The 27,722-nt window shown below is 40.9% G+C and overlaps 1 protein-coding gene across 1 annotated transcript in view; it reads left to right on the top strand.

Annotated features, from left to right (window-relative positions):
• The first annotated feature begins 3,133 nt into the window (after positions 1-3,133).
• AMPD3 (adenosine monophosphate deaminase 3) overlaps positions 3,134-27,722 on the top strand; it is a 28,874-nt gene continuing 4,285 nt past the window's right edge. The window contains exons 1-14 of the mRNA XM_052695671.1: positions 3,134-3,289; positions 6,688-6,913; positions 9,261-9,456; positions 9,928-10,093; positions 12,082-12,301; positions 15,510-15,639; positions 19,042-19,236; positions 19,460-19,591; positions 20,444-20,607; positions 21,796-21,922; positions 22,808-22,971; positions 24,929-25,049; positions 26,124-26,297; positions 27,382-27,492. Coding sequence (XP_052551631.1) covers positions 3,154-3,289; positions 6,688-6,913; positions 9,261-9,456; positions 9,928-10,093; positions 12,082-12,301; positions 15,510-15,639; positions 19,042-19,236; positions 19,460-19,591; positions 20,444-20,607; positions 21,796-21,922; positions 22,808-22,971; positions 24,929-25,049; positions 26,124-26,297; positions 27,382-27,492 — 2,262 coding nt within the window. The 5' untranslated portion in view covers positions 3,134-3,153. The remainder of the gene's footprint in view (positions 3,290-6,687; positions 6,914-9,260; positions 9,457-9,927; positions 10,094-12,081; positions 12,302-15,509; positions 15,640-19,041; positions 19,237-19,459; positions 19,592-20,443; positions 20,608-21,795; positions 21,923-22,807; positions 22,972-24,928; positions 25,050-26,123; positions 26,298-27,381; positions 27,493-27,722) is intronic.

Here is a 27,722-nt window from a genome sequence, read left to right as displayed (position 1 = left end):
CTCTCCAGCTTTTGGAAATTACTGCATTTAACTGTATTTTTTTGGTTTTGGAATATCTGTTACTCTTCTGTAAGTAAATGCACGTGTGTCAAGCACACAATTAACAGATTAAAAATCAAAAGATTGAGTAATAGGTGTAGTATGGCTTGGATGCCACTAATTGGGCCCATTACAGAATAAAATATATAATTTGATCCATTGGTTGTTCTGCTATTATGAATATTAGAGTCAATAATATGAATCTACTAGGAAAAAAAAAAAAAGAATTCAAAATCCATTAGCTTTTAAGGAAGCATTGACATGAAAGCAGTATGTTTACAACAAGTGAAACAATTTCAAGTGAGAATGAGAGACTATTTGCTACTTTTGATGACCGTGCACCCCAACTGCAGTCATCTCCCAGACAACATTTGCCTCTTTCTAAAAATAAAAATTAATAATACAAATACATAATCAGTGCTTTCTTTTTATTGTTTCCTCAGTAGGGGTTGACATGCAAGTAAATCTTTAAAATTTCTGCTGAATGTCTTCTTGTTACAACGTCAGACTGTAAAAAAGCAGTCTAAATACCATAGACATTAGAATAACCACAACTTTCCATTACAAACAGAATTATCTCTAAAGCAGGGCTTAAAAACAGGGCTTAAAGCAGATCGATGAAATGCAAAATGTAATGAATAATATCAAGAAGCATAATCAGTTGAGTTGTGTGGTAAAAGGCAGGAGGTAACTTCTTCTGCGGTAAGATTTAAATTGTAAAAAACAAAAAAGTATTTATACATAGTGCAAAACTTACCTGCGGGAAATGGACCTGAAAGAAGTGAACCAAAATCCAGGTGGTTCCAGAAAAAGCTAACATTCTACATCAGGAATCAGAACATTTAAAATTACTCTGCAGGCTTCGACGCGTTGCATAGAAGTATAATCCACCCACAAATGGGACTGACAGACTCCCTTATGGGTCAGATACTAAGTGCTTAATAAGGTGCTAAATGACATTGCTGGATGTTCTGAGTCTACGTGTAAAGCCCAATGCTTTATGTGCTGCACGAGCTAATGGAAGTGCACAACAGCTCCTACTGTTGAAAATACACTATTTCACAGTTGTCAGCCTAGTGTTAATTTCAATTTCCAGTGATAAGTGTGAATTGTCCACTATGAGAGCAGGGATAGGAAAGGAAAGCAGCCGGACCTGCTAGTCAAATATATGTTCTGAACATTGTTCTGTTTGCTAAGTCATTGTTAAGGTAACCTTTCAATGTAAAGTCCTCATAGTATGAACTCATACTGCAGCATTTTCTTACCATGGGACACACTGAGCAGCCCGTTTCCATGAAAGAAAACTGTAGAAACTTGTTTAACTTCGATTCTGCTGTTCTTTCATTGTGGTTGACAGAAAACTAGCAATAGCACCAGAGGAAATTATCAAAATTCTCATATCCCTTAGAACAGAAATGAAATCAAGAGTGCAGGCAGGACCCATTTGCCAAGCTGAGAAGAGGAATCCAAGAAGCCATGAGATATCTCAGTCCAGCAGGCAGGGAGGGCACCGTTATGATTAGAGGGTTCCTGGGATGGGGAGCAGCTAAGTTTGGGCAAATTCCTAGGAATTTGCTAGGAGAGGGAGGAGGGCAACAAGATGGAGGGAATAGGACAAATGCACCAGCAATCATGGGGTGTACAGAATGACCAACAACAGGTGTCCTTTACTCATGTATCACATGGGCAGGACAACTATGAGTCAGAGGCACAGACACTTACAGTATGTAGTTTCCTGGGCAGCAGATGGCTTGTCTGGCTGTAGCCTGGCAGCAGCTAATAAAGACATCCAGTTACTATTGCAAAAACATCCACAGGCAGTGTTAGCCTTTTTTCAAGAGGCAACAGTTTTCAGTATCATTATTTTAGGATTAATCCTTGATTTTGGATGATTTTGGATGATTTTGGATGGCTGACTTGCTTTCAAATGCTCAGGACTGACACCTCTATGGTGTTTTTCATACATGCCATTTTTCATACATGCCCATTACATGGGCATAGCTTTTGTCTTTTTTTTTCTTTTGCAAGTCCTGTGACAGATGGATGTGATCAGGGTGACACCTGTTGATGCTGATGCAAGACTCAGAAGGCCTGGTCTTTGCAACTTGAAGTTTGCACCCTCATCTGTTTCCTTCCATTTTTCCCCCAGCTGCGTGAGGTAGTGGAACTTTTACTCAAGACCCTGAGGCTCACAGACAGAGCATTTCCTCGTGTGCCAGGCTGGGAGCACAGGGCAGGGGCAGCCCCAGAACTGCCTGACCCCTGAGGTGTGTTGGGGCACCTGCCTTTCCCCACTTGTCATCTCACCCTGAGAATCTCGCTCCCCAATTCCTCCATTGCCACTGCTTCCCTGCGCTGGAAAGACTCTTCTTTATTTAAATGCCCATATGCTGTAAGGCAAACGTCCCATAAACACCTCTACACCACTCAGCTCTAGGACTCCATATCCCACAAAACAGGAACGAATTATTTCACACACTGAAGTCCTTGTTCCTGCTGACTCATGCTTGTTCTGACCCTCAGTTATTTGTCTTGGGTGTACGCAGACCTACTTATGGAGGGAGGGCCGCCTTCTCTCGACCCAAACTTTCCCACGTGAAAGCGCTTTTGGAGGCGGCCGGCACGGCGCACGGCGGAGGAGAGGAGCTGAGGCGGCCCGCCCCGGGAGCTCCCTCCCCCGTCTGCGGAAAGCCATGTGACGGCGCGACTTCTGCCTCGAAGCCTGACGAGGGAAGCGGCGGCGCGGAAATTTCGCTCCGCTCTCTCTGAGGTCGCCTCAGGTACAGCCGCGGGACGAGCGGCGCCGGACGGTGCCCGAGGCGGCGGCTCCTCGCTGAGGTACGGGCAAGACGCGCGCCGCCGCCCCGCCCACGGAGGCGACCGTTACCGGCTCTCCGCACCCGGCCCGGCTCAGGGCGGCTCCCTCAGGCCGGGCCCGCCGCGCTCCTTCCGCCCGCGGCCCCACCTGCTGCGGAGCCGCCCCGCCGCGATGCCGCCGCCCAGGAGGCAGCGGGCCGCCCTGGCGGGGTGCCGCGGGGGGCCGGGGGCGCGGCTACCATAAAGGGCCGGGGCGGGGCGGTGGGGGCAGGTGGCACTGCGGTAGCGGGCGGCCGAATGCGGCACAAGGGAGCGGTGGCGGCGTCGGGCGGGAGCGGCTCCTCCATCTACTCCTCGCTGCCGCCGGCTCCTGAGCGAGCCTCCCCGGCCGGCGGCGGGGCCGGGCCCGGCATGGAGTTCCCCGGGGAGCTGGGTAAGTGCCGCGGCGGGGCGGAGCGCTGTGCCGGTGACCTTGGGCGCGTGGGCGCTCCTGCACCGGCTGCGCCGGCGGTGCCGTGCCGTGCCGTGCCGCGCCGCCGGGCGGGAGGACGGGTCTCGGCGCCGTGCTGATGGCGTGCGTTTGTTAGACATTCATGTCTGTTACGCTTCTGATCAGTAATTGCTGTTTTAAATAACCGTCTCGTCGTGTTTGATGCAACGCGTTTCAGGGGAAATAGCTTCCTCTTTCGCAGAGGCGGTGAGCTGAGCGGCAGCTCGTGCTGCCTGTCTGAGGGAGGGCTGTAGGACACGAGCGCACCGCCTCTCACTCGGTGCCACCCGCACCCATCCCGCGGCACAGGCACGGCGAGGTGCCGCCCCCCTGATGCTCTCCCCGGCAAAAGGTGCTCCTTAGGCGGTGGGATGCTGGGTGTACGAGCTCTAATTTGTTTCCAGCTGGGATGGTGGGTTTGCATGAGGTGCTGCACAATCGTTTTGGGTCTGTTAAACCCCTTCCAATGCCGTGAGCCTACAGCGATGTGCCTGACCCTTCCCGAGCACTCTGTGCCCTGGACTTTCCTTTGCTTGCGTGAAGAACGGGAGACTGGCTTTTGTAAGAAAGGAAAACACAAACCCAACAAAAACCCAGCACTGGCCTCCACAGAAGACTGTGCTTATGTTACTGTCGTGACTTGAGATAGGATTTCTTGTGCAATGCACTTAATACTGCATTTTTGTTTCTGATGACGATTTTTCAAGAAAAAGTTCACTCATACTGAGATATAGTTGGTCAGTCCATGATAAACCCTCAGGCATGGGGTTTATCCTCTCCCAGCTAGTACTGAAAATAGGATAGTTGCTGATTTCATAGCAGAAACTTTCCAGACTTCACTCAGATCCTTAATGTGCTTACTGTGGTTGAATTACTCAGTGAAAATATTTGTTTTACTTTGGTTGAAGTGGCCCAAAAGGTCCCTGTTGCTGGCAGCTGGATGTCAGTCACTGCTGCTGATAATTGTGCTCATTGAGGTCAGTGGAAAGACTCCTATGACTTCGTTGAGGTTTGAAATTGAGAAACTGAATCTAAGTTGGGATGCTTCCAAGACATCCTGGTGCATTGTCATCGAATCGTTCAGCTGAGCATGTATGCATTTTTGTTTGTTATGTAGCATTACTTAATGTAGGAAGTCTGAATACTAATTGCCAAATGCGTAGCAAGAAAGAAGACTGCATTGAGTCAGATCCACAGTTCATTCATTCTGGAGTTTTCCCACTGTTCAAAAAAACCAACCAAACAAAAAAAAAAGGAATGGAAAATAATGTAGGTGATCACTAAATTGTTGTGTTTCAGTCCAGCGCTTCTCTCATCACCTCTTAATACTGTGTTTGTTTTTGAAATAAAAGGGAAAGTGTTTTCAAAGCAACTGTGAAAACAGGTGGACATTAATTAGAATCTTTTAGACTGATGACAACAGTATCACATGTCAAAAGGATCGCATATCAACAGATGAAACTTGTGGCATGCCTTTGGAAATACTGCAGTGGGCCTGCTGATGAGTTGTGCCTTGAGTGGTTAGCAACTGCCATGCCCCTATGGGTATTCAGCATGCATCTTGTCATTGGAATGAATGCCATCTTATAAAACAAGTCTGTATTCTTGTGACCTAACAGGATTCTGCAGTGCCAGTTTTGAACCCAAGTTTCACATTTTGGGAGTGCTTGGATTGGTTTGTTGTGACATCTTCATTGCTATTTTTAACTTATGTGATTAGAGTTGAGTCTTCTTTGTTACAAACTCCAGCGCACTGAAGGCATTCAGAAAGCCGTACAGCATGTAACAATCAGTGCTGGACAGCGGCTTGCAAGAACTGTGTATCTTTTCCTGTCCAGAATACTAGCAGATGTCAGAACTGGCTCAGCCTGCTGGAATGAGATACAAGCAAGGAATTGAAACTATAGAAGAAACCCTAAAGGTGTTATTTTCAATAGCTCTGGTCTAACAAAATGGAAATACTTCGTTACAAAAGGCTACATAAGTAAAAAATGAAAAGACTAAACCTGTCTGTTATATAAATGCCAAGAGGAATTTAACTCTGTATCCTCTCTGCTTCCCGCGTGCAGCTCAAAAACAGAGTATGAGTCACTGGAAGCAAAATGAACAAAGAAAACTAGAGTTAACAGCAGCATTTTCACTCCTGTTGCACAGCCAACAGCAGCACCACGACTTCTCTGTGGAAAGAATGGGGTGAGGTAGAAACGTGCAGCATTCTTTGCTAACTTGCCTGTGGCGCTGCAATTGCTTTGAAGGCACTGAGCAGCAGAGGAGCAGCAGATGAGATTTCCGAGTTCACTGCAAGTACATCCATACAGCTCAGTGTGCACTGTCTTGCAAATAAGTCTCTTTGATTATGCAAGTGAATGGAATCTACTGGCAAATCTGTAGGAATTTTTATGATGCAAGATAACACCATGTGCTAAAGAATGAATGCTTGCAGTAAACCTTGTACCCTTGCCTTTTGTGAGGTAGTTAAAAGCAGCCTAGAAGACTGAAGTTTTAACACTCACAGCTTCTACATGTCAGCAAAGAACTGTTTCACATTCAATCTCATACATAGGTCTACCATTAGTTTTATTGTTACCACAGAATGTTCCTTGGACTGCCTTACTGTCCTTCAGGAGTTTTATACTTCCAACTGAACTGGCACCTTAGAAAGCATACCTTAGAAACATATTAAAAGGAAAAAACAAACAGCCACAACAAAACATTTCAGTGAGTACAGTCGGAAGTTGTGAATGTATAGTTTATCATATTTATCATGGCCATGCAAGAAAAAATACTCAGTGGATTCCTGTAATTGCTGCATATTGCACAGTAGTTTAAATTCTGCATAGCCATTCTACTTTGTTCTGCTTATGAAGACAAGGCTCCCAGGAGTTCTAGTAGTGGCCTTCCAGTACTTACAGTGGCTCTACAGAGGTAGATGAGGAGGGACTCTACCAGGGAGAGCAGTGACAGGAGAAGGAGTAAGAGTTCTAAACTAAAAGAGGGTAGCTTTAGGTTAAGGAAGAAGAAAAAAAATTACACGACGAAGATGGTGAGGCATTGGTGCAGCTGCTCAGAGCTGTGGCTGCCCTGTCCCTGGAGGTGCTCAGGGCTGGGTTGGATGCAGCCCTACCTGGTGGGGGGCAGCCAGCCTGCAGCTGAGGGCTGTAACTGTAAGGTCCCTTCCAACCCAAGCCATCTGATGACCCTATCATTTTTTGCTGTAAGCTTTTAATTTCAATAGGAATGCTACAAAAAAAAAAAAAAAAAAAAAAAAAGTTTATCGCACTTCTTATTTCTACTTACAAGTTACTTAAAAATATAACTTTGTCAAATGTTTTCCTTATTAGCTGAGATGCCCAGACAGTTCCCAAAGCTGAACATATCTGAAGTTGATGAGCAAGTGCGACTTCTAGCTGAGAAGGTATTTGCTAAAGTTCTCCGAGAAGAAGACAGCAAGGATGCCTTGTCTCTATTCACTGTGCCTGAAGACTGCCCTATTGGGCAGAAAGAGGCCAAGGAAAGGGAACTTCAGAAGGAACTGGCAGAACAACAGTCTGTGGAAACAGCAAAAAGGTTTGTTCAGTAGCTTTCTTAGAGGGAAATAGTTTTTAAATGAGCTTGAGTTTATTTTGAAATGTCTGGCAAACAACATTCTGTCTGTTGGTACTTTTTCACCCGTCTCCTGAGGTAACAAGGGCACCTGTGTGATATCTTGTGCAATGCAGGTGGTGTGGGGGTGGCTCCTAGGGAGTTTGGACTGGTGGGATCATCTCCTCGGCTGCATTTCCAGCAACAGCATGGAGGGTGCTCATAAGAGCTTGACATACAGCTTAACTGGGTAGAAGTGAACAAAACTCACTCATTCTTTAACAGTAAGAGTCCCAAAATTTAAAAACAAAACCTTTTTTTTTCCCCCCCCTCAAATGTAATGGTTTTATTCAGGAAAATGGATAATTTTAACCAACAGAAAATGACAGTGGTATGAAATTTCCTTTTAGGCTCTGTAAAAATAGATGAAAGTAAAGTTTTGATGTTTAACATCAAGGGAGAAACTAAAAACCGAGGCTGGCACAATGAGGTTATTTGTAGGTTTCCTTAACTGCCAGAGATAAAATCTGACATTATCAGCCATAAAAGTGCCCATTTTGAGTTTGCTAGTTTTATTTTCCTAGTTCAACATACAGTTCACCTTTGGCTTGATTAGATTAATGGGTAAACCAAACTTAATTTGGTTTATGATTTTCTTCTGAGAGAGAGAGAACCTTACCTGGGTGTCAGGCTGTCCCAGTCTCTTAGTCTTTAGTGGGATGGTTGGACTTATTTGTTAAGAGTCACATGAGCTCAGCAGCAGTCTGACACCAAATGGCTTGGGTGTGTACAGATTCATCAGACATCACACAAACAAGGAGGGCTTTGAAACTGATAGCTAAACATGTACCCTGTTAGCTCAGACCATCAGTTGGGCAGCACTTGGCATCATGTTTCTGGAAGAGAAGGGAGAAGAGCTAGTTTAATTGAATTAAGGTATGATACACAGATAGTATGGGCTTAGGTTTTGTGTTGTGCAAATGGGTTTCCCAAATCTAGATGTTATTCAGACACCTCTCTGGTTTGTTTTTCTTCCTGAAATAGTAAGTTTCACTTTTAATGTGCAGAAATTGCTTTACAAAAATAGGTTCCATCAAACTGTGTTTCTGTACCTAAAGTTCTCTACAAACCTAACTGTGGGAAATGGGCTATCGCATGTGTGTTACTTATGTGTAGGAACAGAACAAGTGTTTGTCCCTGTCCTACTGGACTGAAGCGTACTTAGAGAACAGTTACATGAGTAAAGATTCTGTTGCTTTCAGTTGCAATTGAATCAACATTACCTTTCAAGGATTTAATACGAGTTTCAGAGATAGAATTTGGTCATAGGGTCTTATTCATATCACCAGTGTATGTGGAATGTCACAGAGGTAACACACAGCTTCCAGAGAGAATTCCAATGTGTCTTTTCCTTTCTTAGTGGCATTTACTGACATTTTAAAGTGTTAGAATCTAATTTACAAAACAAACGAAGATAGTATTTTCACAGTATGTAAGAAAGTACATCAGTTTATCATATCGTATCTCTTTGTTATATGTGTGTTTAAACTGAAAAAGGAAAATTAATTGTATCTTTAGAGATAATACAGACCACCACTCAAGTTTCTTCACTGAAAACTAGAAGCAGCATGCTTCTTCAGCTCTTTTATCTGTTGCAGTTTGCTGAGAGAGAGCAAAAGCTTTTAAGTCTGTGAGGGTTATGCATTTACTGCCTCAGGAGGAGGAATGGACTCGCCTATCAAAGCCGTACTAAGTTATTACTCTCATAAGCAATGTTAGGCTTTTAGTCCCATCAAACACTACCATGGAATAACTGTATTTGTTCGTCTTTTTTCTTACACGTTTAACTGAATGACTATATCTGAAATGCTGGTGGACAAGCAGATGAGATTTTAAATCCTGAAAGTTTTGGGATGAATAAAAACTTTGTGTAATGGCATGATAACGTATAACAACTTACCTGATGTCAGATTCACTTTCTTTCTCTCATGCTTTGAATTCCGATTTTAAGTAAGGCAGCCATGCTTTCTTTCTGCCCAGTGACTTGCTGATACTGAATTTGTAAGAAGTGAAACAAAACAAATCTTAGTGGTTTTGTAAATGATAGTAAATAAATTATGGTATATTGTATTTGTACTGCAATTGTACACAGAAAATATAATGCAAAGTGTCAAAAGCAAAACTATGTTGTGACCGACATTTTCCATGTGGCGTAAGAAATTTCATCTTGTAAACTTTCTTAGGAGATGTTTTCTTTGCTGTAATCTGCTTTGCAAAGTATTTAATGTTTTACAGCATGGCTCATTTAACATTTTATACCACGAATTCCTAGGAAGAAAAGTTTCAAGATGATTCGATCTCAGTCTTTGTCATTACAAATTCCGTCTCAGGAATGGAAAGCACCACCGGCCATTCCTACTCTGTCTCCTACAACACCAGTTCTTCAACATGCTTTCCTGCCAGTCCAGGTGCCATATGATGTACCAGAGTTTCAGAGAGTTTCAATTAGTGGGGACTACTGTGCAGGGGTAAGAAACTATTTTTTTTCTCTACTGCAACTTGGGCAAAAAATCCTAAACCACAGTCGAGTGCAAAATGACAGCACTATCAGGGACCTCTGAACAAACCGTAGAATGCTCTGTGAGCAGATTGTTTTGCAGAATATTTGAAGTTGTTGTTTAAAGTTGATTATACTTTTTTTTTTTTTTTTTTTTTTTTTTGATAAAAGCTGAATTGAAAAATAAATAACAACATGATCAGACACTGAATGCATGGGAGGAGAGAAATCTTACGTGTTTGTATGTTTTGCTTTTTGTCTTTGGATTCTACCTCTGTCGCTGTCTTCGATGTATTCATGCACCCACCATCAGGATCAAGTCGCATACATCAGTGTTGCTGGAAATCCAGTCTCCTTGCTACAGGCATGGATCTCATTTGTGAACAAGACCACCACTCTATTTGTCAGTACTTAGGCAGCTTTTTTTGTTCTTGTTGTTCAGGTTACAGTTGATGATTATGAGCAAGCTGCCAAGAGCCTGGTGAAAGCTCTTCTCATTCGAGAAAAGTATTCACGCCTTGCATATCATCGCTTCCCAAGAACGACATCCCAGTATCTGTGTAGCATGCAACATGAGAAGTGGAAGGTTGAAGATGAAGTGTGTCCACGTGAGTATCTTTGTTCTTTTTTAAAACAGGGAATTAAGCCCATGTACAACTGTAATCAAAGGTGAGTTGGTTTTTTGTGACAATCACTGCTGAGTATTTTTGCCTCTGTAATTTATTCTGTTAATGGTGGAGAATAACTGATGGGCTTTAATTATAAAGCCTGCATCTAATCTGAAACTTTGAAACTATTAAAAGCTAAAAACGACAATTACTGATGTTTTTTCCAGTAAAGGAGATGGTACGTAGTACATATGTGTTCCTCCAGGAAAAAAGATATGTGGAGGTGGCTTCAAGTGAAAAACATTCCTTTTGATCTTGGTGTACTGAAGTAAAATGGATGATGAGCTCATCCACGTTGTAAATTGAAGCAGGGTACAGACATGCCAGTTTGCAAGCCCTGAGTCAGTAATTTCACAGATGTGGCACGCTTGCCAGGTCAGGTTTGGAAGCTGGATCGTCACATGTATGGACAGTCTGCCCGGGTTAATAAACTCTGATCTCTTAATGGGGCTTATTAGGTTGGACATATTCACCACTATTTAAGTCACAAGTTATATTTGTCACTTTGGGGTGTGTCAGGAAAGCTTTGCTTGTACATTAAACAGTGCGCATTTTTGGATTAGCCTGTGTGGAACAACCCTTGGTCTGTACAGACTTTCCACTGTAGACACATCCATGTTGCTGGTAATGTATTCTCAGCCATGAAATGATCTTTTAAGTCATTTAAATCAATTACCCTCTGTATTTCTGTAGTCAGAAGAAGAGAGAATAAAGTATTTTCAAACATGTGTAATACAGAGAGAATGTTAAGAACAGTACACTGTATATTCAAGACAGGAAGGATATCCCGGAACAGCTGCTGGGGGGGAATATTTCCAAGCTATTATTAGGTTAATAAGTTCTTTACAGTTACGATTTTAAACTTACAATATTATTAATAAAATCTCCTCTCACAGTATCTTAATTTGCACGAGCTAGAGCTGGATAGTTAGGAATACATGTACAGTATCAGCTTATAACATATATTCATGTGCCTTAGGTGGGTAAATGTGGATGGTTACTTTTTGGTCTTGATTTATTTGAACAGGTAAAAAGGATTAAGTCCAAGGATATGGCTGAGTTAACATAAATAACTGAGATTTATTTTACTTATAAAATAAGGGATTACAAAGCTGTACTAATAAAATCCTGACTGTGCTTCTGGTACTTTCTGATTCTAATTATGATCAGAAGGCCAGGGAGAAAACTACACTTGCTTTTTTTTTTTTTTTTTTTTTTTTTTTTTTTTTTTTTTTTTTGTTCTTGGAAAACCTATTGTACATAAAAGTAAGCAATTCTATTTGAAAAAACAACCAAACAACAAACTCACCACTGTCTTGGTCAGAGTGAGAAGTGCTGAGTCTTAAATTACTTCTGGCTCTCTGCTGAGTGACAAATATTCACTAATGATCGAGAGAAAGAGAAGGTGACCATGGTATGCATGCACTAGTCTGCATCACTGGATTATGGGAAGGGCAGTCTGTTCTTTTCTGGCTAATGTTTCGATATGAGAACAGCTGAATTACTGTGTGCTTAAATATAAACTTCCAAAATTACTACAGTGAGTCAGAAGGTTAAAAACAAACAAACAATGAATGTGGGTGTAAGTCAACAGCTGTTACAAACTTAATTTGAAACTTACATCACTCTATATTAATTTTTTACTATTAGATCTATTTCTATATTGGTTTAGAGAACTCTAATAATTGAAATGAAACATCTTAATAAAGGTGACCACTTACATAGCTTGGAGATGGCAATTAAATGTGAGCTTGTCACAACAGAATTGTATTGTAACAACTGACCTACTGTACTAATCAAAAATATGATCTTAATGCACGTATTGAGATCTGCTAAAATTGAAACGTTATAGAAGCAGAAAGTCCTCTTTCCCATTATTCAGCCTTTTGTGTGAGTTACTTGTAAATATAATGTAAATGTATTTCCAGATTTTCATTCACCCCCAGAAGAAAATGAAGATCCTTACAATCTTGATGATGCTCCAAACAATTTGGATTATGTTGTCAAGATAAAAGGCGGCATTCCATTTGTTTATGATAACAAAGAAATGATGGAGCTCAATGAGCCTCGGAGTCTGCCCTATCCTGACCTGGAGACCTATACCCTTGACTTGAGCCACGTTCTTGCTCTAATTGCAGATGGTCCAACGTACGTTTTTTGTTTTATTTCTTCTCTGCCCCTTACAGCTGCTGGTTCCCTTCAGTTTAATACTTCTAATTTCTGTCATAGAATCGCTCAGGTTGGAAAAGACCTTTAAAGATCATTGAGTCCAACCATGACCTAACTAACAACCCTCCACTAAATCATGTCCCTGAGCACCACATCCAAACAGATTTCAAACGTGTCCAGGGATGGTCACTCAACCACCTCCCTGGGCAGCCTATTCCAGTGCTTAACTACCGTTTCTGTGAAAAAGTTCCTCCTGATATCCAACCTAAGTCTCCCCTGCCTGAACTTGAGACTATTTTCCCCTTATTCTGTCACCAGTGAGATTAAGCCCGTTCTCACTGAGAGCACCTTTCACGTATTTGAAGAGAGCAATAAGGTCTCCCCTCAGTCTTCTTTTCCTCAGTCTAAACATCCCCAGTTCCTTCAGTCTCTCCTCATGAGGCATATTCTCTAAGCTGTTCATAAGCACTGTTGCCTTTCTTTGAGGTGCTGGAGCAGATCCAATGTCCTTTCTCTACTGAGGTGCCCAAAAGTGAACACAGCACTCGAGGTGAGGCCTCACCAGTGCTGAGTACAGGGGCAGGATGACTTCCTTAGTCCTGTCCACCACACCATTCCTGATATAAGCCAGGGATGCCATTGGCCTTCTTGGCCACTTGGGCACACTGCTGGCTCATATTCAGCTAACTGTCCACTGGTACACCAAGGTCCCTTTCTGTAGGGCAGCTTTCCAGCCCCTCCTCCCCAAGCCTGTAGAGCTGCCTGGGGTTGCTGTGACCAAAATGCAAGACCTGACACTTGGCCGTAGTGAAAGTCATATTCAGTGTCCCAAAGAAACTGAGGGTGCCCCATCCCTGGAGGTGCTCAAGGCCAGGTTGGATGGGGCCCTGGGCAGCCTGAGCTGGTGGGTGGTGACTCTGCCCATGGAGGGGGGTTAGAACTACATGGGTATTAAGGTTAACAGAAGGCCAAGACATAGACCAAACGCTCCCATTCAAGTGAAGTGTGACCTAAACTTCTTGAAGCATGGGAACTGAAAGTGAATCTCACCTTTGTTTTGGCCTAAACTGAATTTGAGGTTTTGTGCAGTTGCCTGGAATTCTTTCATGTCTGATCTGCTCTTCCTGCATGGAAAGAAATCCAGTGTATGTATTACAACATACAGAACAGCTTGGCAACATACTCAGTCCCATTTATTTCAGATGTGCATTAACTGCTCACGTGCTTCAAAATTGCATGCACATTCAAAAGAGGTGTCGCACTTCCCTTCCCTGAGCCTGCAAACTCAAAGAAATCTCTAAAAAACAGACAGAAAACAACTCTGCTAGTGTCACTGGAACACTTGTAACAAACTAGCGTCCTTACCTGGAGAAGAGGGAAAATGTGTGTGCATCCAGGTTTTAAAAGTGTACTTCCTAGCTGAGGACTGGAAGTATTAGTATTTTATAATCTCAACACTAGGAAAGGAAAAGAATCAATGCAAGGGCAGAAAAAAGCTGGAACCTGGACTGTTCTCCCAGAGTATTTGCCCAGCCTGCCAGTACTGCATTTTTATTCCTCCTGCCTTTATGAGATAAAGTTATTTATGATGTGCCAAGTTAGTCACACCTGATGCCATTTTTTTTTCCCCCATTGGAGATTTTGTCTGACACATGCAGAGTAATCTGCCTGACTTCTGCTAGCAAAGCAGCTGATCCGAACGGAACTGTCCCATTCCCCAAGCACTTACTAAAGAGGAAAAGCCTGTGCTCTTGCTGTTCTTATCCTGCTCCAGATCAAAGCTAGCTTGAGTGTAATTCTTTACAGTCTGAGATAGGTAAATGCATTTCTAAATTCACTGTGCTGTATTCCAAGAGAGAAGGAAAACTAAAGGGCAAGGAGGAAAAACTCAAACTTACTGAAAACTCTTATTTTGCATCAATTGTTAACAGTATTTATAAGCAAACCAAAAGAAAGAAGTTTTGTAGAACATGTTAGAAAGCTCAGCAGCTCTATGAATGCAGGACTGATCTTCTGCTCCTTTTGCTTTTTCAGATTAATTGGTTGTAGGCTGATTCACTTTCTCTGATAAGTATATACAAACAAAAAGGAAAAAAGTCTTTTCAGTAATCCTGTTGCATAAACTTTTCATACTCTACTTATTTCCTTGTTTGTAGCAAGTGCTTTCCTGTCATTTTTGTCTGACAAACGTGGACCTGCTTGGAGATCAAGAATCCATTGTTCTTTAATCTTCATTGTGCTTAAAGTAGTGAAATCTCACCCCTTGCTCCTCAGATTTCTGGTTTCTTGAATAATAGTATGACCCAAAAATACTATGAATTGGACTTTCAGGTTCATTACAGGATTTGTATTCTGCTGAGGAGAGATTGCCAACAATGAAGCAGAGAAAAGAAGGCTATTACACTAATGCACTATTAAAATATTGTAGATTTTATGAGTTGACAGATGGTGAAGAGAAAAAAGCATGGCATTTGTTAAAGAGAATGAAAAACGTAACAGGAGTTGAAAGAGAAGCTTTGGAAGAATAAGAGGAGTAGGCAACCAGGAACAAAAAAGCAGTTATTTTTTTCAGAAGAGCACTTGGAAGAATTTGGGTGCAAAAAAAGGAAAAAGTACCATAGCTACACAACAGATGTGTTTTTGAGGCACCAGAAATGAAACAATATTAAATTTTACTTGGCTTCCTGTATTCACATTGAAAATCAGATGGAAACTGGGAAATAAAAGTCTTAATTTTCACAGTGAAGTGTATACAGGGTGTTTCTGTTTTATACAAGGTGATCTCCTCTATTGGGTATAGAATCATAGAACCAGAGAATGGTTTGGGCTGGAAGGGACCTTTAAGATCGTCTAGTTCCAACCCCCTGCTAATTGGACAACTTAAAGGACATATGAGCATTGTTACACAAGTTGTTGGATTTGGAAGAGACACCTAAAGGCCATCTAGTCCAACTTCCCTGCAACGAGCACCTGGTTCTGTTTCATTAGAAGTTTCATTAATAACTTAGGTCTGAAAAAATACTGGATATTAACTTATGCATTTGTTAACCATTAGGAAAAGAAGAAATAATTTGTCTTAGATTTCATTAAAAATATAATCTGTTTTTACTAGAAATCTTTCAAGTTCCGTCTGAGCTCAGTATACAAAGTAGTTCCAAGTCAGTAACTGTTGTGTTTTCTTTTGCAGAAAGACGTACTGCCATCGCCGCCTGAACTTTTTAGAATCTAAATTTAGTTTGCACGAGATGTTAAACGAAATGTCTGAGTTTAAAGAACTGAAGAGTAACCCCCATCGAGACTTTTATAACGTGAGAAAGGTAGGTGTGGAAAGGATTAGAGGCGTGGTCTTGTTTTCAGCAGGAATGACAACCATTTTGCTTTTTTGTGTGTGAGGCATAGGTGAGAAGCACAAAGTTGTGTGTGTATAGCAGTGAGATGAATGATGGTACTGAAGACATGGGAAGACATGGAAAATTGCCTGAATGGAAGTGGGTTAAATTAATTACACTAAACTCTCCTTTCCTTTTTCAGAATCACAGGGGCTTAAAGGTATGTACATCATTTTTAGGAGTGAAACTATTGATCAAATTATGCTCACATGGATTGTGAACAAAAATATCCACGTGGAGTCTTAATTCAGTTTGATGAATTCACTTACAGATGGCTCAAGTGCATTGGGCTGTTTTCATGCAGATAAATTACTGCAGTTTGAACAGCTGCTTCTATTTTGAATAAAAATTTAACTTCAAATTGAAAGTACAGATGTGTTTAAATACACGTTCAACAACAAAAAGATCTTATAAACTGAACTGATGTTTCATGCTGCCATCAGAACCTGATTTAATAAATAACTCTGCCAAAAAAAAAAAAAAAAGGCTTGTATTCTGAGCTGCATCTGAGAAGCACTGGGATGTAATTAGCAGACAGGTAGGGGAGGAGGTAGTTTCATTTCTTGACACACAGCAAAGGGAGCTTCATTCCCTCAAAAGCACAGCACTGTTAGGCTGCTTAGTTTGCTTCCCTTTCTTCATTTTAAAAGCAAGCTACTTGAGAGAGAAAACATTTCGTTCCCATAGGCGAGATTTCTTCACAAAGTGGTAATTGCTGCTGGTGTTTTTAATCATTTCAGGTCTATTTGGCATTGTGTCTTTGTGCAAAGATGTTGTGATTGTTTTGTAACTGTGGAGTTTGGGTCAACAATACTTTTATCTTGTTACATTTTGATTTCCTAGTGCATCAAAAAGTCAGCTTGGCTTCTCCCATTAGCATTCTGACTGTTGAATGTTTGCTACCGTTGTAGTAATAACCATCAAACACAGCAAAGCACAACTATCTGATTGTCTCTCACAAAGCTAGATGCAGATGGGTTGTTAGATAAATTTGAATTTTGTGCTTCTATCTGTTAAGCATATGGATGGGAGGATCTATTAGCTAGCTATTTCTCTCAAACAGTTCTCAAGAAGCCAAAGTTCAATTCTGAATTTGATAACAGGTTTCTTGTGTAACCCTGACCAAGATATCTACTCTGTAACCACACTCAGATAACAAACTCATCTAGCTGATTGAGGTGTTAATAATAAAAATCATTGTGACTGAGGAGTATGATGGACAAGTGTGGGGATCAGATAACTGCCTGGACAATCAAATGGAATACTGAGAAGCTGTACTTAACAGGACTGTACTTGCTCAGTACCATTTTTAAAAGCAGTCATTCAATGTCTCTGGGCATATAGTTACTTTCCAATTACCTTCTAGTGAGTAAGCCAGTTTACAAATGAATTAATGCTGTTCAAAAGCACAAAATGTGTACTGCTTCCTCTCTGGCAATATTCTAATTCAAGAAAAGAGGAACAAGCTTGTTCTCCTGTGGCAGAGTCCTGCTAATTACTGCTTATGAAGTTCTTGCAGCAGAGAGTTAATCTTGCTTAAACCCTTAAGCCGTTAGAAGTAGTATTTTACAAAGCATTAGAAGTAGTATTTTACAAAGCACTTTCTGTGGCAAGTAAACTGCAGTGTAGGCAGAGTTTCTCTAAACTCCAAAATAAACTCATTTTCCTAACGTCTTGCTAACCACAGTAGCATCTTTGGATCTGTAGCTCACCAGAAGTCCTTCTTCAGTAGTAACAGTATCAACAATGAATCTTACAGTGTGAAACAGACTGCTAGGGCCAATATTTGCAGGATCTCTCCCTTTCAGTCCTATTCAATGCAAATGCATAAAGAAAGCAAGAAATAATATTCACCTCCCAAAAAAGATGAAGTTGTCTACTACTTCCCTCAGGCTACTACTAGTCTGGAAATGCTGGTGCAATCTTTTTGCTTATATGACGAAGCTAAAGTACCTGATGGAAAGTGCCAAAATGAAAACAACCATGAATATAGTGGCAAGGTCAATCAGTGAGCACATATCACAGTATTTAAAAATCTGGCCAGCATTATTTGCTGACAGAATTTGCTGTTATATTCCCGTCTTTGTGACCCTCACTCTTTCCCCTCCCCCCTCTTTTTTTTTCTAGTTTAATGAGAATTCTCCATTGAGCTCATTGAGTTCATTAGTCCCAAGATAAAGTTCCTTTTAAATAAGTGAAATGTATGTGCATATCTGGAAAATTACCCTTTAATAACCAAACAAGTATCTCTGTACACAGATAGGAGTCCACAGGTGGTAGGACAGTGGCTGGCTCTGCTTGGCTCTCCAGGGGAGGTGGACAACTGGCTGTGTAGGAGTAGGCTAACTTTAGAGAAAACTCTGGAGTCGGCTATTAGCAAGGCCCTCCCACACTGTGCAACTGATGCATAGCTAAGGACAGCCACACTGACTTGCCACGTAACTCCTGAGTTGCCTGCATTGAGGGTAAAATAAAGTAGTAAGTTTAGCTCCACAGCATCACAACTTAAAACTGAATATTAGCCTTCGTGTAGTGGATCTCCCAACAAACTGAATGAAGTAAACCTACAGAGCAGGACTGACAAATGCCTGCCTTTAAGACATACAATTAAAAGCCTGGTGAGTGAACAGCCAATCTATATCATAAATTGCCTGAACTTTGATTCATTTAGAGGTTGCTTTTTTGTTTGTTTTCAATAACTGCTTTCTGACTTTGGTCACAATATTCTTTCAACATACAAGCTAAAAGTTATAGTGAATAGGAAGGAAGTCCTGTGGGTTAACATCAGATTCAAAAGAGAATACTTCTGTTCACCTCTGCTGCAATGTTAGCATTAGATGTACTGGTGCCCTACACATGTTAATTGGCAAAACAGTATTTTGTATTTCCAAAGCACTGTGCATACTACTTATTTCCTTCTCCATACCAATTTGTTTCTGTATTCACATGAATATGAATGCTACAGGGCTTGATTCTGTGCATTTTATAATGAGTACAGCCAAAACAGAAGCTGGAGACACAGGGATTCAAATCTCCTGTGTCTCCTGGCTTTCAGGTTGTTCCAGATGGCACAAGCATGAATTAGACAAGCTCCTGCAGGGGCTCTGCTCTAGGAACTATTTCAGCTGCCAGGAGCTTTTCTGTGCTTTTTGCAAACTTATCTTTTAAGCCAGGTACTGACTGCAGCGTGAAAAATCAGGTCAGTTTGCAAGATCTTTCTGTTGTTGAAGGAAGTATTGCGTATTCATCATTGCCTCTGACACCAACAAATTCACAAAGTTTGTTTGAGTTGATGGACAAGGAGTACAGTTAACCTTGTTTTGATTTCAGGTTGATACTCATATCCATGCTGCTGCTTGCATGAACCAGAAACACTTACTGAGGTTTATTAAGCACACGTATCAAACAGAGCCAGACAGGATTGTTGCAGAGAAAAAAGGCAAGAAGATGACCTTAAAGCAAGTCTTTGAAAGCCTTCACATGGATCCATATGACCTCACTGTAGACTCTTTAGATGTCCATGCAGTAAGTAAGACACAAAAATAAAAGAGAAATCTATGATTTCTACATGTGAAATGCTGGTTTCTACAGTTTTTTCAGAATTTGAGCTTGTGCATTACTTCACATGCTTGAAGTGACTTAGCACAAGCTGCTGCTTTTTTGTGCATGTTCTTGCTAGGCAATTTTATGTACAAACTATCTGTATATTTAATTTCTCTAATTATTGTGGGTTTTTTCCTTCCTATAGGGTCGTCAAACATTTCATCGATTTGACAAATTCAATTCCAAGTACAATCCAGTTGGTGCCAGTGAGCTGAGGGACTTGTATTTGAAAACAGAGAACTACATTGGTGGAGAATATTTTGCTCGTATGGTCAAGGTAAATCATTCTCTGGTTTCCCCAGCTGTACAGAAATGAGGTTTTCTAGAAGATTCCTGATGCTGTAACTGTATCTAGGGTCAGAACTGTGGTTAAGTGATTCCCAAGTATTGTGTTTGTTCCAGCAATGGATCATAAAAAGACCTCTGCCAAGTCAGCCACTGCTGCTTGTATACAACTGTATGAGCTCTAACCTCATTTAACTTCAAAGCAGAGCATGTGCTTTCAAGCTAACGGAAAGCAGCCAAGGCTGAAATCACTGGCTTAATGTTTTGTTACGATGCAGTTGCCTGGTGTTAGTTGTTAGGGAAGGAGGACCTAGGAAAGTGCCTTGACATAAATCTGTTTCTGCACATGCACAGGCTCCAAATTTGCTTCTTGCAATACAAGAGTTAGCACAGTTAGTATAGTTAGCATGAACCAGACACCAACTGCTCATAGATTGACAAAAGTGCCTGTCTAAAATTAACAGCCTTAGAATTAGTTACTAACATGTATTCTGGGTCAGACTCTCCATTGTTCTGCATATTTTATGCTGTCATTTACTACAGTATAAAGTAGTTTCGTTCCGATTGGTCAATTTTAAACATAGGTCTTAAAATATTAGTATTTATAGCACAAGAATATTGTCATCTAACTGGAAGTGGTACAATCAGTTATTCTTAAATAGCAATCTGGCAGAAGATTTACATATTCCCCTTCCTCCCCCCCCTTCCAAGAAATAATTAAAAAATAAAAAGATAACAGCATAGAGTTATGCCTGATGTGCAGAAAATATGATGGTAAATATCCTACCGGCTATTAATGATTTTCTGTATCTGTGCTAAAGCAAATGTATGTATTGTTCAATAGGAAGTAGCCCGTGAACTAGAAGAAAGTAAGTACCAGTACACAGAACCCCGATTATCCATCTACGGACGGTCTCCAGATGAGTGGCTGAGCTTGGCAAACTGGTTCATTAAACATAAAGTCTACTCTCCTAATATGCGCTGGATAATTCAGGTTCCCAGAATCTAGTAAGTAATCAGAAGCTCTTAGTAACTGTAAGACTTTGAAATCATCCAAATTATTTGGTTTTAATTTCTGATATTAGATGAGATATTTCTCATTTTAGATGGCTTATAAGCTGTCCCACAGTTCTATTTATAAACAGCAGCCTGGATAATTTATTCTTGACCACTGCTGCAGTTCTGACAGTCTGGGGGTGGAGGAGGAGATGGAGTTTAAATGTACTCTTTATTCAGCTGTGAAGTGCTTTGAAATTTGAAAATACGAAAACCAAAAAATCACAACTGGACGAAATTGAGCTGCATTCAAAGGCAAGGTAAAATGCAACTCTGTAGTTAAAATAAATCAGCTCTCGAGTTTCACAAGGAAGTAGGAAATGCTCTGCAAAATCATTACTATCCAACTTCCTTCAGATTGGTGTCTAAATGACAGTGAACTTAGAAACACAACCTGGACTGTCACCATTTGCAAGCTGTAACTGATACCAGTACTTACTAGTTTTTAAGCATCTGTTGGGACTTTACATCCTTTATGAAAAGACCTGTGCTTCCAATACTGTATATTGTAGCTATAATAGACTCCCTTGATAATTTTGTTATCCTTAATGGCTGAACTTCATGTTTTGAAAATGCACAGCTGGAATATGAGTAGAGAAAGTGCTGCCATGGTTGCATAAATCTGAGCGCATTTCTCATCAGTGGGAAAATTTCTTACGTAGCAATTTCCTATGCATGAAGTGGAGTCAGCACGTCCATAACGTCGTGCACTTAACGACATACTGAAATACTGCCTCTCTTTTGTGAAAGCCTCACTAAACCAAAAAGTTTTACTTTCATTTAGAGTAGGTTACACCTTCGGAAAACAGACCCTCGTGAGGGGTGATTCTTTTTGTCCTCTTGCAATCTTGAATTGCTGTAAGAGAAGGTGCCGTTCTTGAGACGGCACTTACCACTGCGTACTGTCTCTGTTTTTGGAGCACTCCGGAGCTTCAGCTGAGCCTGGATGAAGCAGAGCATCAGGCAATGCAGGGAACAGAGCACAGAGACAGTTCCTGCCCTGATATAAACTTTAGATTACTCAGTCCTGGCAGAACTGAAGCACTAGCGTATAAACAGAAATAAAAGGAAATGTGAAAACTGAGGAAAAATAGAAGCTGATGACAGAACAGTCACAACTGTGTATTTTTCCCCCTTCAGTGATATATTTAGGTCAAAGAATATTCTGCCTAGTTTTGGAAAGATGTTAGAGAACATTTTTGTGCCTTTGTTTGAAGCAACAATCAATCCCAAAGACCACAGAGAATTACATCTTTTCCTCAAATATGTAAGTATGCTTGCATTTTCTGTCTTAGGTCCTGTGCTATTCAACACAGCTGTTGCCAGACAGTGAAAGAACCTTTCACCTTGTTAGTACACCCAGTGTTGTTTTAAAGCAACTCAACAGCTATTTATTTGTCTTCCCAGAATGTCTAAAGCATTCACGTGCTTTTGTGCAGAGGGTACACCTTAACCTGGGATATGTACCTTCAGCTTGCATCTGGGACTCGCCTCCAAAAATGAAGCAACTGAAGGGAAATGACTGTAGAGAGATGTTGGGATGTAGCTGCTGGGACTTAATTGAGACATTTCTGAATGCACCCCAGAACTTAAGATATCTTGGGAGCTTCAGGCCTTCTGCTGCTTTCCAAATTAGAGAGCAGATGAGTTTGAAGAATTATGAAGTGTATCTATGTGAATTTGAAAGGCCTTGTAAAGGCTTTTTGAGCTTCAGGGCTTCTTGTCTGTTTCAGAAAATGCAGGAAGCTTCCTTAGGAATTTCTTTCTCTTTTCTCCTCCTCCTCTGACTGTTCTTCTCTGTTAACACTGGGGCACTGCAGAACAGTGTAGCATCAATGGCAGGACTTCTTTTTTGCTGTTTGCTCATTTTCCTGCAGAACAGGAGGAACGTGCCATGTTCATGCTTCTTGTGAGCCTGTACTTCTGCATACCCTGCTTCATCATAAGACAAGTTTCTGGAGCAAGTGTTGCTCTTTGGGTGATGCTACGGAGAAAACGCGATTCCCACTGTCTGCATGATATGGTAGGAGGGCAGAACGAGAAGATGTCTAGCTAGGATGATGAAGGAAAAAAAGAGGACTATATGCTTTGTGCAGAAACATCAGAGTTGGCTTCTAGGAAACACTAATTCCTGTGAATCTTCTCCCACCAGGTGACTGGCTTTGACAGTGTTGATGATGAATCCAAGCATAGTGGCCATATGTTCTCTGACAAAAGCCTTACCCCTGACCTCTGGACTAGCGAGAAGAATCCCCCATATAGCTATTATTTGTATTACATGTATGTCAACATCATGTTGCTAAACAACCTTAGGAAGTAAGTAGCCATTGTTCTTTGTTACGCATTTCCAGAAAGAAAAATCAATTAGTAATCTTGGTCTTGATGCAGATTTGTAACTAGCTTGAACATCTTTGCAAGCAGTGGTTTGGCTTGAGGAGTTTTAAAGAGTCCAAGAGGAGTATGTCATTGATTTATTCTGAAAATGTTAACTGCAGACTGAACTCAAATGAAACACTCAGAAGCTGTAAAGGCATCAGATTAATATTTTCATTTTGTATCTGTGCGTATCTTTGTTTTGTGAATTTCTTAAGTCTGAATATATCAAACAAAACTAGAAACTCCACAAAACTGACTTTGTTGGCTCGGAGTTACAGTGGATTTCCAGATCTAACATACCTCTTGGTAAACTGTTATCTCCTTTTGATTTGAGGACAAAGTTGCATTGTGAAATGTTGTTAGACAAAAGAAGCCATAATTATAAACCACACTTCCAGCTAACTGACTTTAAGATGCTTGCTGACTCATTTGGTTTCAGCAAATGATAGCAATGTCTAGGCAAGTGGAGATGTATCATAGTCAATATGAAATCATGACTGTGAAACAAATTTTGGCATTGGATCAGTGAAGCCTGAAATTCAACCTGAGGTTATGTTCCTGACTTCATAGTTGACTTGCTGAGTGATCTGCAGAACTGACTCAAACTGTGGCACAGTGAAGTCATCCGCTGACATTTCACTTAACTTGCAAGGATTTTGGTTCATTATTATTTATAACATGTTCTGCATTTTCTCAAACGAGGTGCAGAAGTTGTCAGAAATTTTCCTTATTTAAATTTTTCCAACCAGATTTTATTTCTCCTCTCCCACAGCTACCTGAAGCATTTTTTTCTCTACCACTCTATGTAATGAAAGTTTTTAATGAAACAACCACCTTAGTCTGCCTTGTACTTGAGAGAGGCCTTGTTAGATATCTGTTGAGTTGTGCCTTTTCCTTTACAGAACTAAAATTTCATTCCTTCCTCCTGCTTGCCCTACATTCTCTTTAGTGTATACTTTTTTTTTCTTTCCAAAACAGAGATCTGGCAGAACTTACGCATTTGTTTTTTACCTCCAAATCATTTCAACAACTGTTTGAAAATCTCCCTAGATAATCATAAAATCATCTTTTCAGCTAGGTGAGAAACTGAAACTCTCATCAATGAGTCAGTAGAACTGTTCACCCTGTTGAACAGACCAAGTATTTGAGCCATTACAGTCAATCCGTTGGAGTTCTGGTTTTCAGTTCTGGTAATATTAACAAAATCAGCAAGGATGGATTACATCCTCTGATCCTCTTTTAGGTGAAACATTAGTGAGCATACCTCCTCAATTTGCTTTATAATCCAGCAGTCCTTGTTGAAATTCAGTTTTGAACACCTCTGAAGATTGCTGGACATTGTATAAACAAATAAAAGATTTATAGAAATTGTAGTGTCTAGAATGGTAACTGACACTCCTAGATATCTCTATGCTACTGAGCGTATGGTTTTATATTACACCAAACTTTGTGAGGTGGCAGGTTGACATCACACTGGGAAGTGTTAGTTACTTTTGGCAATAAGCTTCTCATTCTTCCTTGGATTTCTTTTTTTTTTTTAATGTAGCTATTTTGCAGCCAAAGGCCGCCATCAGTTCACTTAGCTTTCCATCTGCCAGTTCCCTGGACTGCAGTCAGTTCAGTAGGTGTTCACCCAATAGTGAACACATGGCTACGAGAGATTAACTGGGAAAGTAAACAAGAAACACAAATACATCAGGTGATGGAAGGGGCTTGGGTAGAGGGACCTGCTGTATTAGATAGCAGCTCATTAGGCTGGTATCTAGGCATGATGAGATATCACAATACACTGTAGCGTATATTTTTGTTTAATTTCCTGCATTAATGATAATTATCTGCATATCCGGTGAAGTACAATAAATTTCTTTTAAGTAGGACTTGCTTTTCATTTCCACAGGGAAAGAGGCATGTGTACTTTCCTGTTTCGACCTCACTGTGGAGAAGCTGGGTCTATCACACATCTTGTGTCAGCCTTTCTGACAGCAGACAACATTTCTCATGGACTGCTCTTGAAGAAGGTACTGCTTGCATGCTCATCTAAACTGATCACTGTCTGCTTATAGCAGTCACCAAGTTAGCTTTATCTAGACAGCCAAACATTAACTTTCTTAGCATGGCACAAGAACTCTTTGATTAGAAAGGAGTGAGCTCAGGAGAGCTTCCTACTTCTTTGAATTTTGCAATTGGCAGTGCTGTTCCTGGAAAAGTTCATTAAGTCTGTGATTATTTGTATCTAGAGTAATTGGATCACTTGATCACAAAATTTAACATAGTACATTTAACTTAGTAATATTTTATATACAACTGGATTGTTGTAGCTAGGACAAACGCTATGGCTGGCGTATCAGTAAATAACCATCACACAAATCCTCATCAGCAGGCCACTTTTTTTGTAATTAAAATAACTGGTCAGTGGTTGGCAGGCTTGCAATGAGATTATTGCAATTCTTTTCAAAAAGTTATCATAAGTTTTGCCTGAAGTCATGTCTGATGTAGAGCTCTGAACCACTGATTCCCAAACTGAGACAGACAAAAAGTAAAGCAGTAGCTGACCCAGAGTATTTTCCCATTGACTTCTGCTTAGCCTGGTGGGATAACGTGGCATAGCACACAGGTTCACTGGTTGGTTAGGCCAAAAACAGGAATGAGTAAACATGAGGTGACTATGCAAGATTTAAATTAAGCTCTTTAAGTTGGGCTGCAGTTTTGAAAATAACACATTGCTTAGCAGTTCTGATACGTCTGTTATTAACTGTGACTTCCAGCTTTTGGGAGAGGTGGGGATACACTGCTAGGGTCAAATGCAGCACTCTTACTAGTCATATGCACTTTTGAATCTACAGTAAAGTCAGCTCATGTTGAAAGGCAAGACTGCAGATGATTTTGAAGAATGTAAATTATTACTGTAAAGATCAGTAGCAATTTACAATTTAGACACTTAAACCTGAAAAAATTCAGCGTCAGTGTAACACATTTTGCTTTTCATCCTCCCTCTGTCATGTTATTCCGCTTTCTCCAAGGGAAATCTTTTTTTTTTTTCCTTCCCACTATCCTGCAGTAACACTAACAGCTGATTGTGTTTTATTTTGCAGAGTCCTGTCTTGCAGTATCTTTATTATCTTGCACAAATTCCCATTGCCATGTCTCCTCTTAGTAACAACAGCCTATTCCTGGAGTACTCAAAAAATCCACTACGGGAATTTCTACATAAGGGACTTCATGTCTCTCTCTCTACAGATGACCCTATGCAATTTCATTACACAAAGGTAAGAACTGCAGAAATCACTTGTCTTTTGAAATTGGCAGTAGTACTACGTAGGCCCAGAATGACCTGAAATCTTTTATATAATTGCTTAGGATGTAAAGTTTCATGTCTTTTAGTCACTACATTCATTATTCTTCCTCATTCCCAGTCTACTATTCACTATTCGGTTTCATAGGGAAATGTCTGATTTCCTAATTATGTTTCTTTTGTACTCTTGCCTCTCCAGTGTTGGCTGTTGAAGTATAGAATGAAGGATGAGGCTGGAGGGAGGTTTGAGCCTTCATAAACAATCCTCTAGAGTGCCAGGAAAGTCGTTTCCTTACTAATAAATGTGGGGAAGTACATTACAAAAATACCACGTGGAGTCTCTGAAGATCACATAAGCCGTATGCTCGGTGAACTGAAATTGATTCCTGCCCTTGGGTAGCCCGGCAGGACAGAAATACCTGGCCACTGCTTGCCACGATGCCTAGATTTTGTGATCAGCACTGACATCATACACACTGTGCCTCACAGCGGGCAGCCATTGCTCGTGTCTGAGTTCTGAGGATGAGCCAAGCTCTGGTGTGCTTTGCCCAGGCTTGCCCGTGCCTTTGCTAGAAAACACAGAGAGCTCTGGGGGGCCTTTCTGCATGGAAGGGCATCTGACTTAGACGTAGCGTGGACCTCCTCAGCTGTGACAGCCCTCTAGAGTCAGACCCAACACCCTTCCTGTAGGGGAGGTCAGAAGTGAGAAATTGCCCTGCTGTCTGTCTACATAATGTGTCCATTAAAGATTTAAGACTGGGTTCTCCAAGGTTTCTGAAAACCCTGAGATCTCCTTTGTAATGATACAGAATGCAGGCTGCAATTTCCTAGGTAGAGATAACTGGATACCCAGTATCTATGAATTATTTAAGTTACCCTTCGGAAACTAGAAATGAACGGTCCTTGTCATTAATAATAGTAATGTAAAGTCTTAAGCCTCTAAGTTTTCACAGCTATCCAAAGAGCATGTATAAATTCCTTAATTAGTAATGAGTACATATCCACGTTTACTCCTTATTTGTACATCATTTGATACTAAACATATTTTGGTGATACAGGAAGCACTCATGGAGGAATATGCTATTGCAGCCCAGGTGTGGAAACTGAGTACCTGTGACCTATGTGAAATAGCAAGAAACAGCGTGCTGCAGAGTGGATTGTCTGATAAGGTATTGGGGCTGAAAAGCTTTCCTTTTTGGTGAATGTTAGGGCGAGTAAAAAGAGAGAAGCCGGCAGTCTGAAAATCGGAAAGTAGGTCTTTATGTGACATATCTGCACGCATCCCTATCTTCTTTTTACATTTTCCTCGTTAGCTTTAGTTTGGAATTCCCCAAATGTGCAGAGACTAGGTGCCTGTTTTTACTCATTTCTCCCTCCGCTCCCAAATCTTTAATCCTTT

Source organism: Tympanuchus pallidicinctus, unplaced genomic scaffold (assembly GCF_026119805.1).
Source record: "Tympanuchus pallidicinctus isolate F22 unplaced genomic scaffold, pur_lepc_1.0 scaffold3, whole genome shotgun sequence".
Classification (NCBI taxonomy): Eukaryota; Metazoa; Chordata; class Aves; order Galliformes; family Phasianidae; genus Tympanuchus; species Tympanuchus pallidicinctus.
The sequence above is the reverse complement of the archived record's forward strand: the minus strand, read 5'-3'. Positions and strand labels throughout refer to the sequence as shown.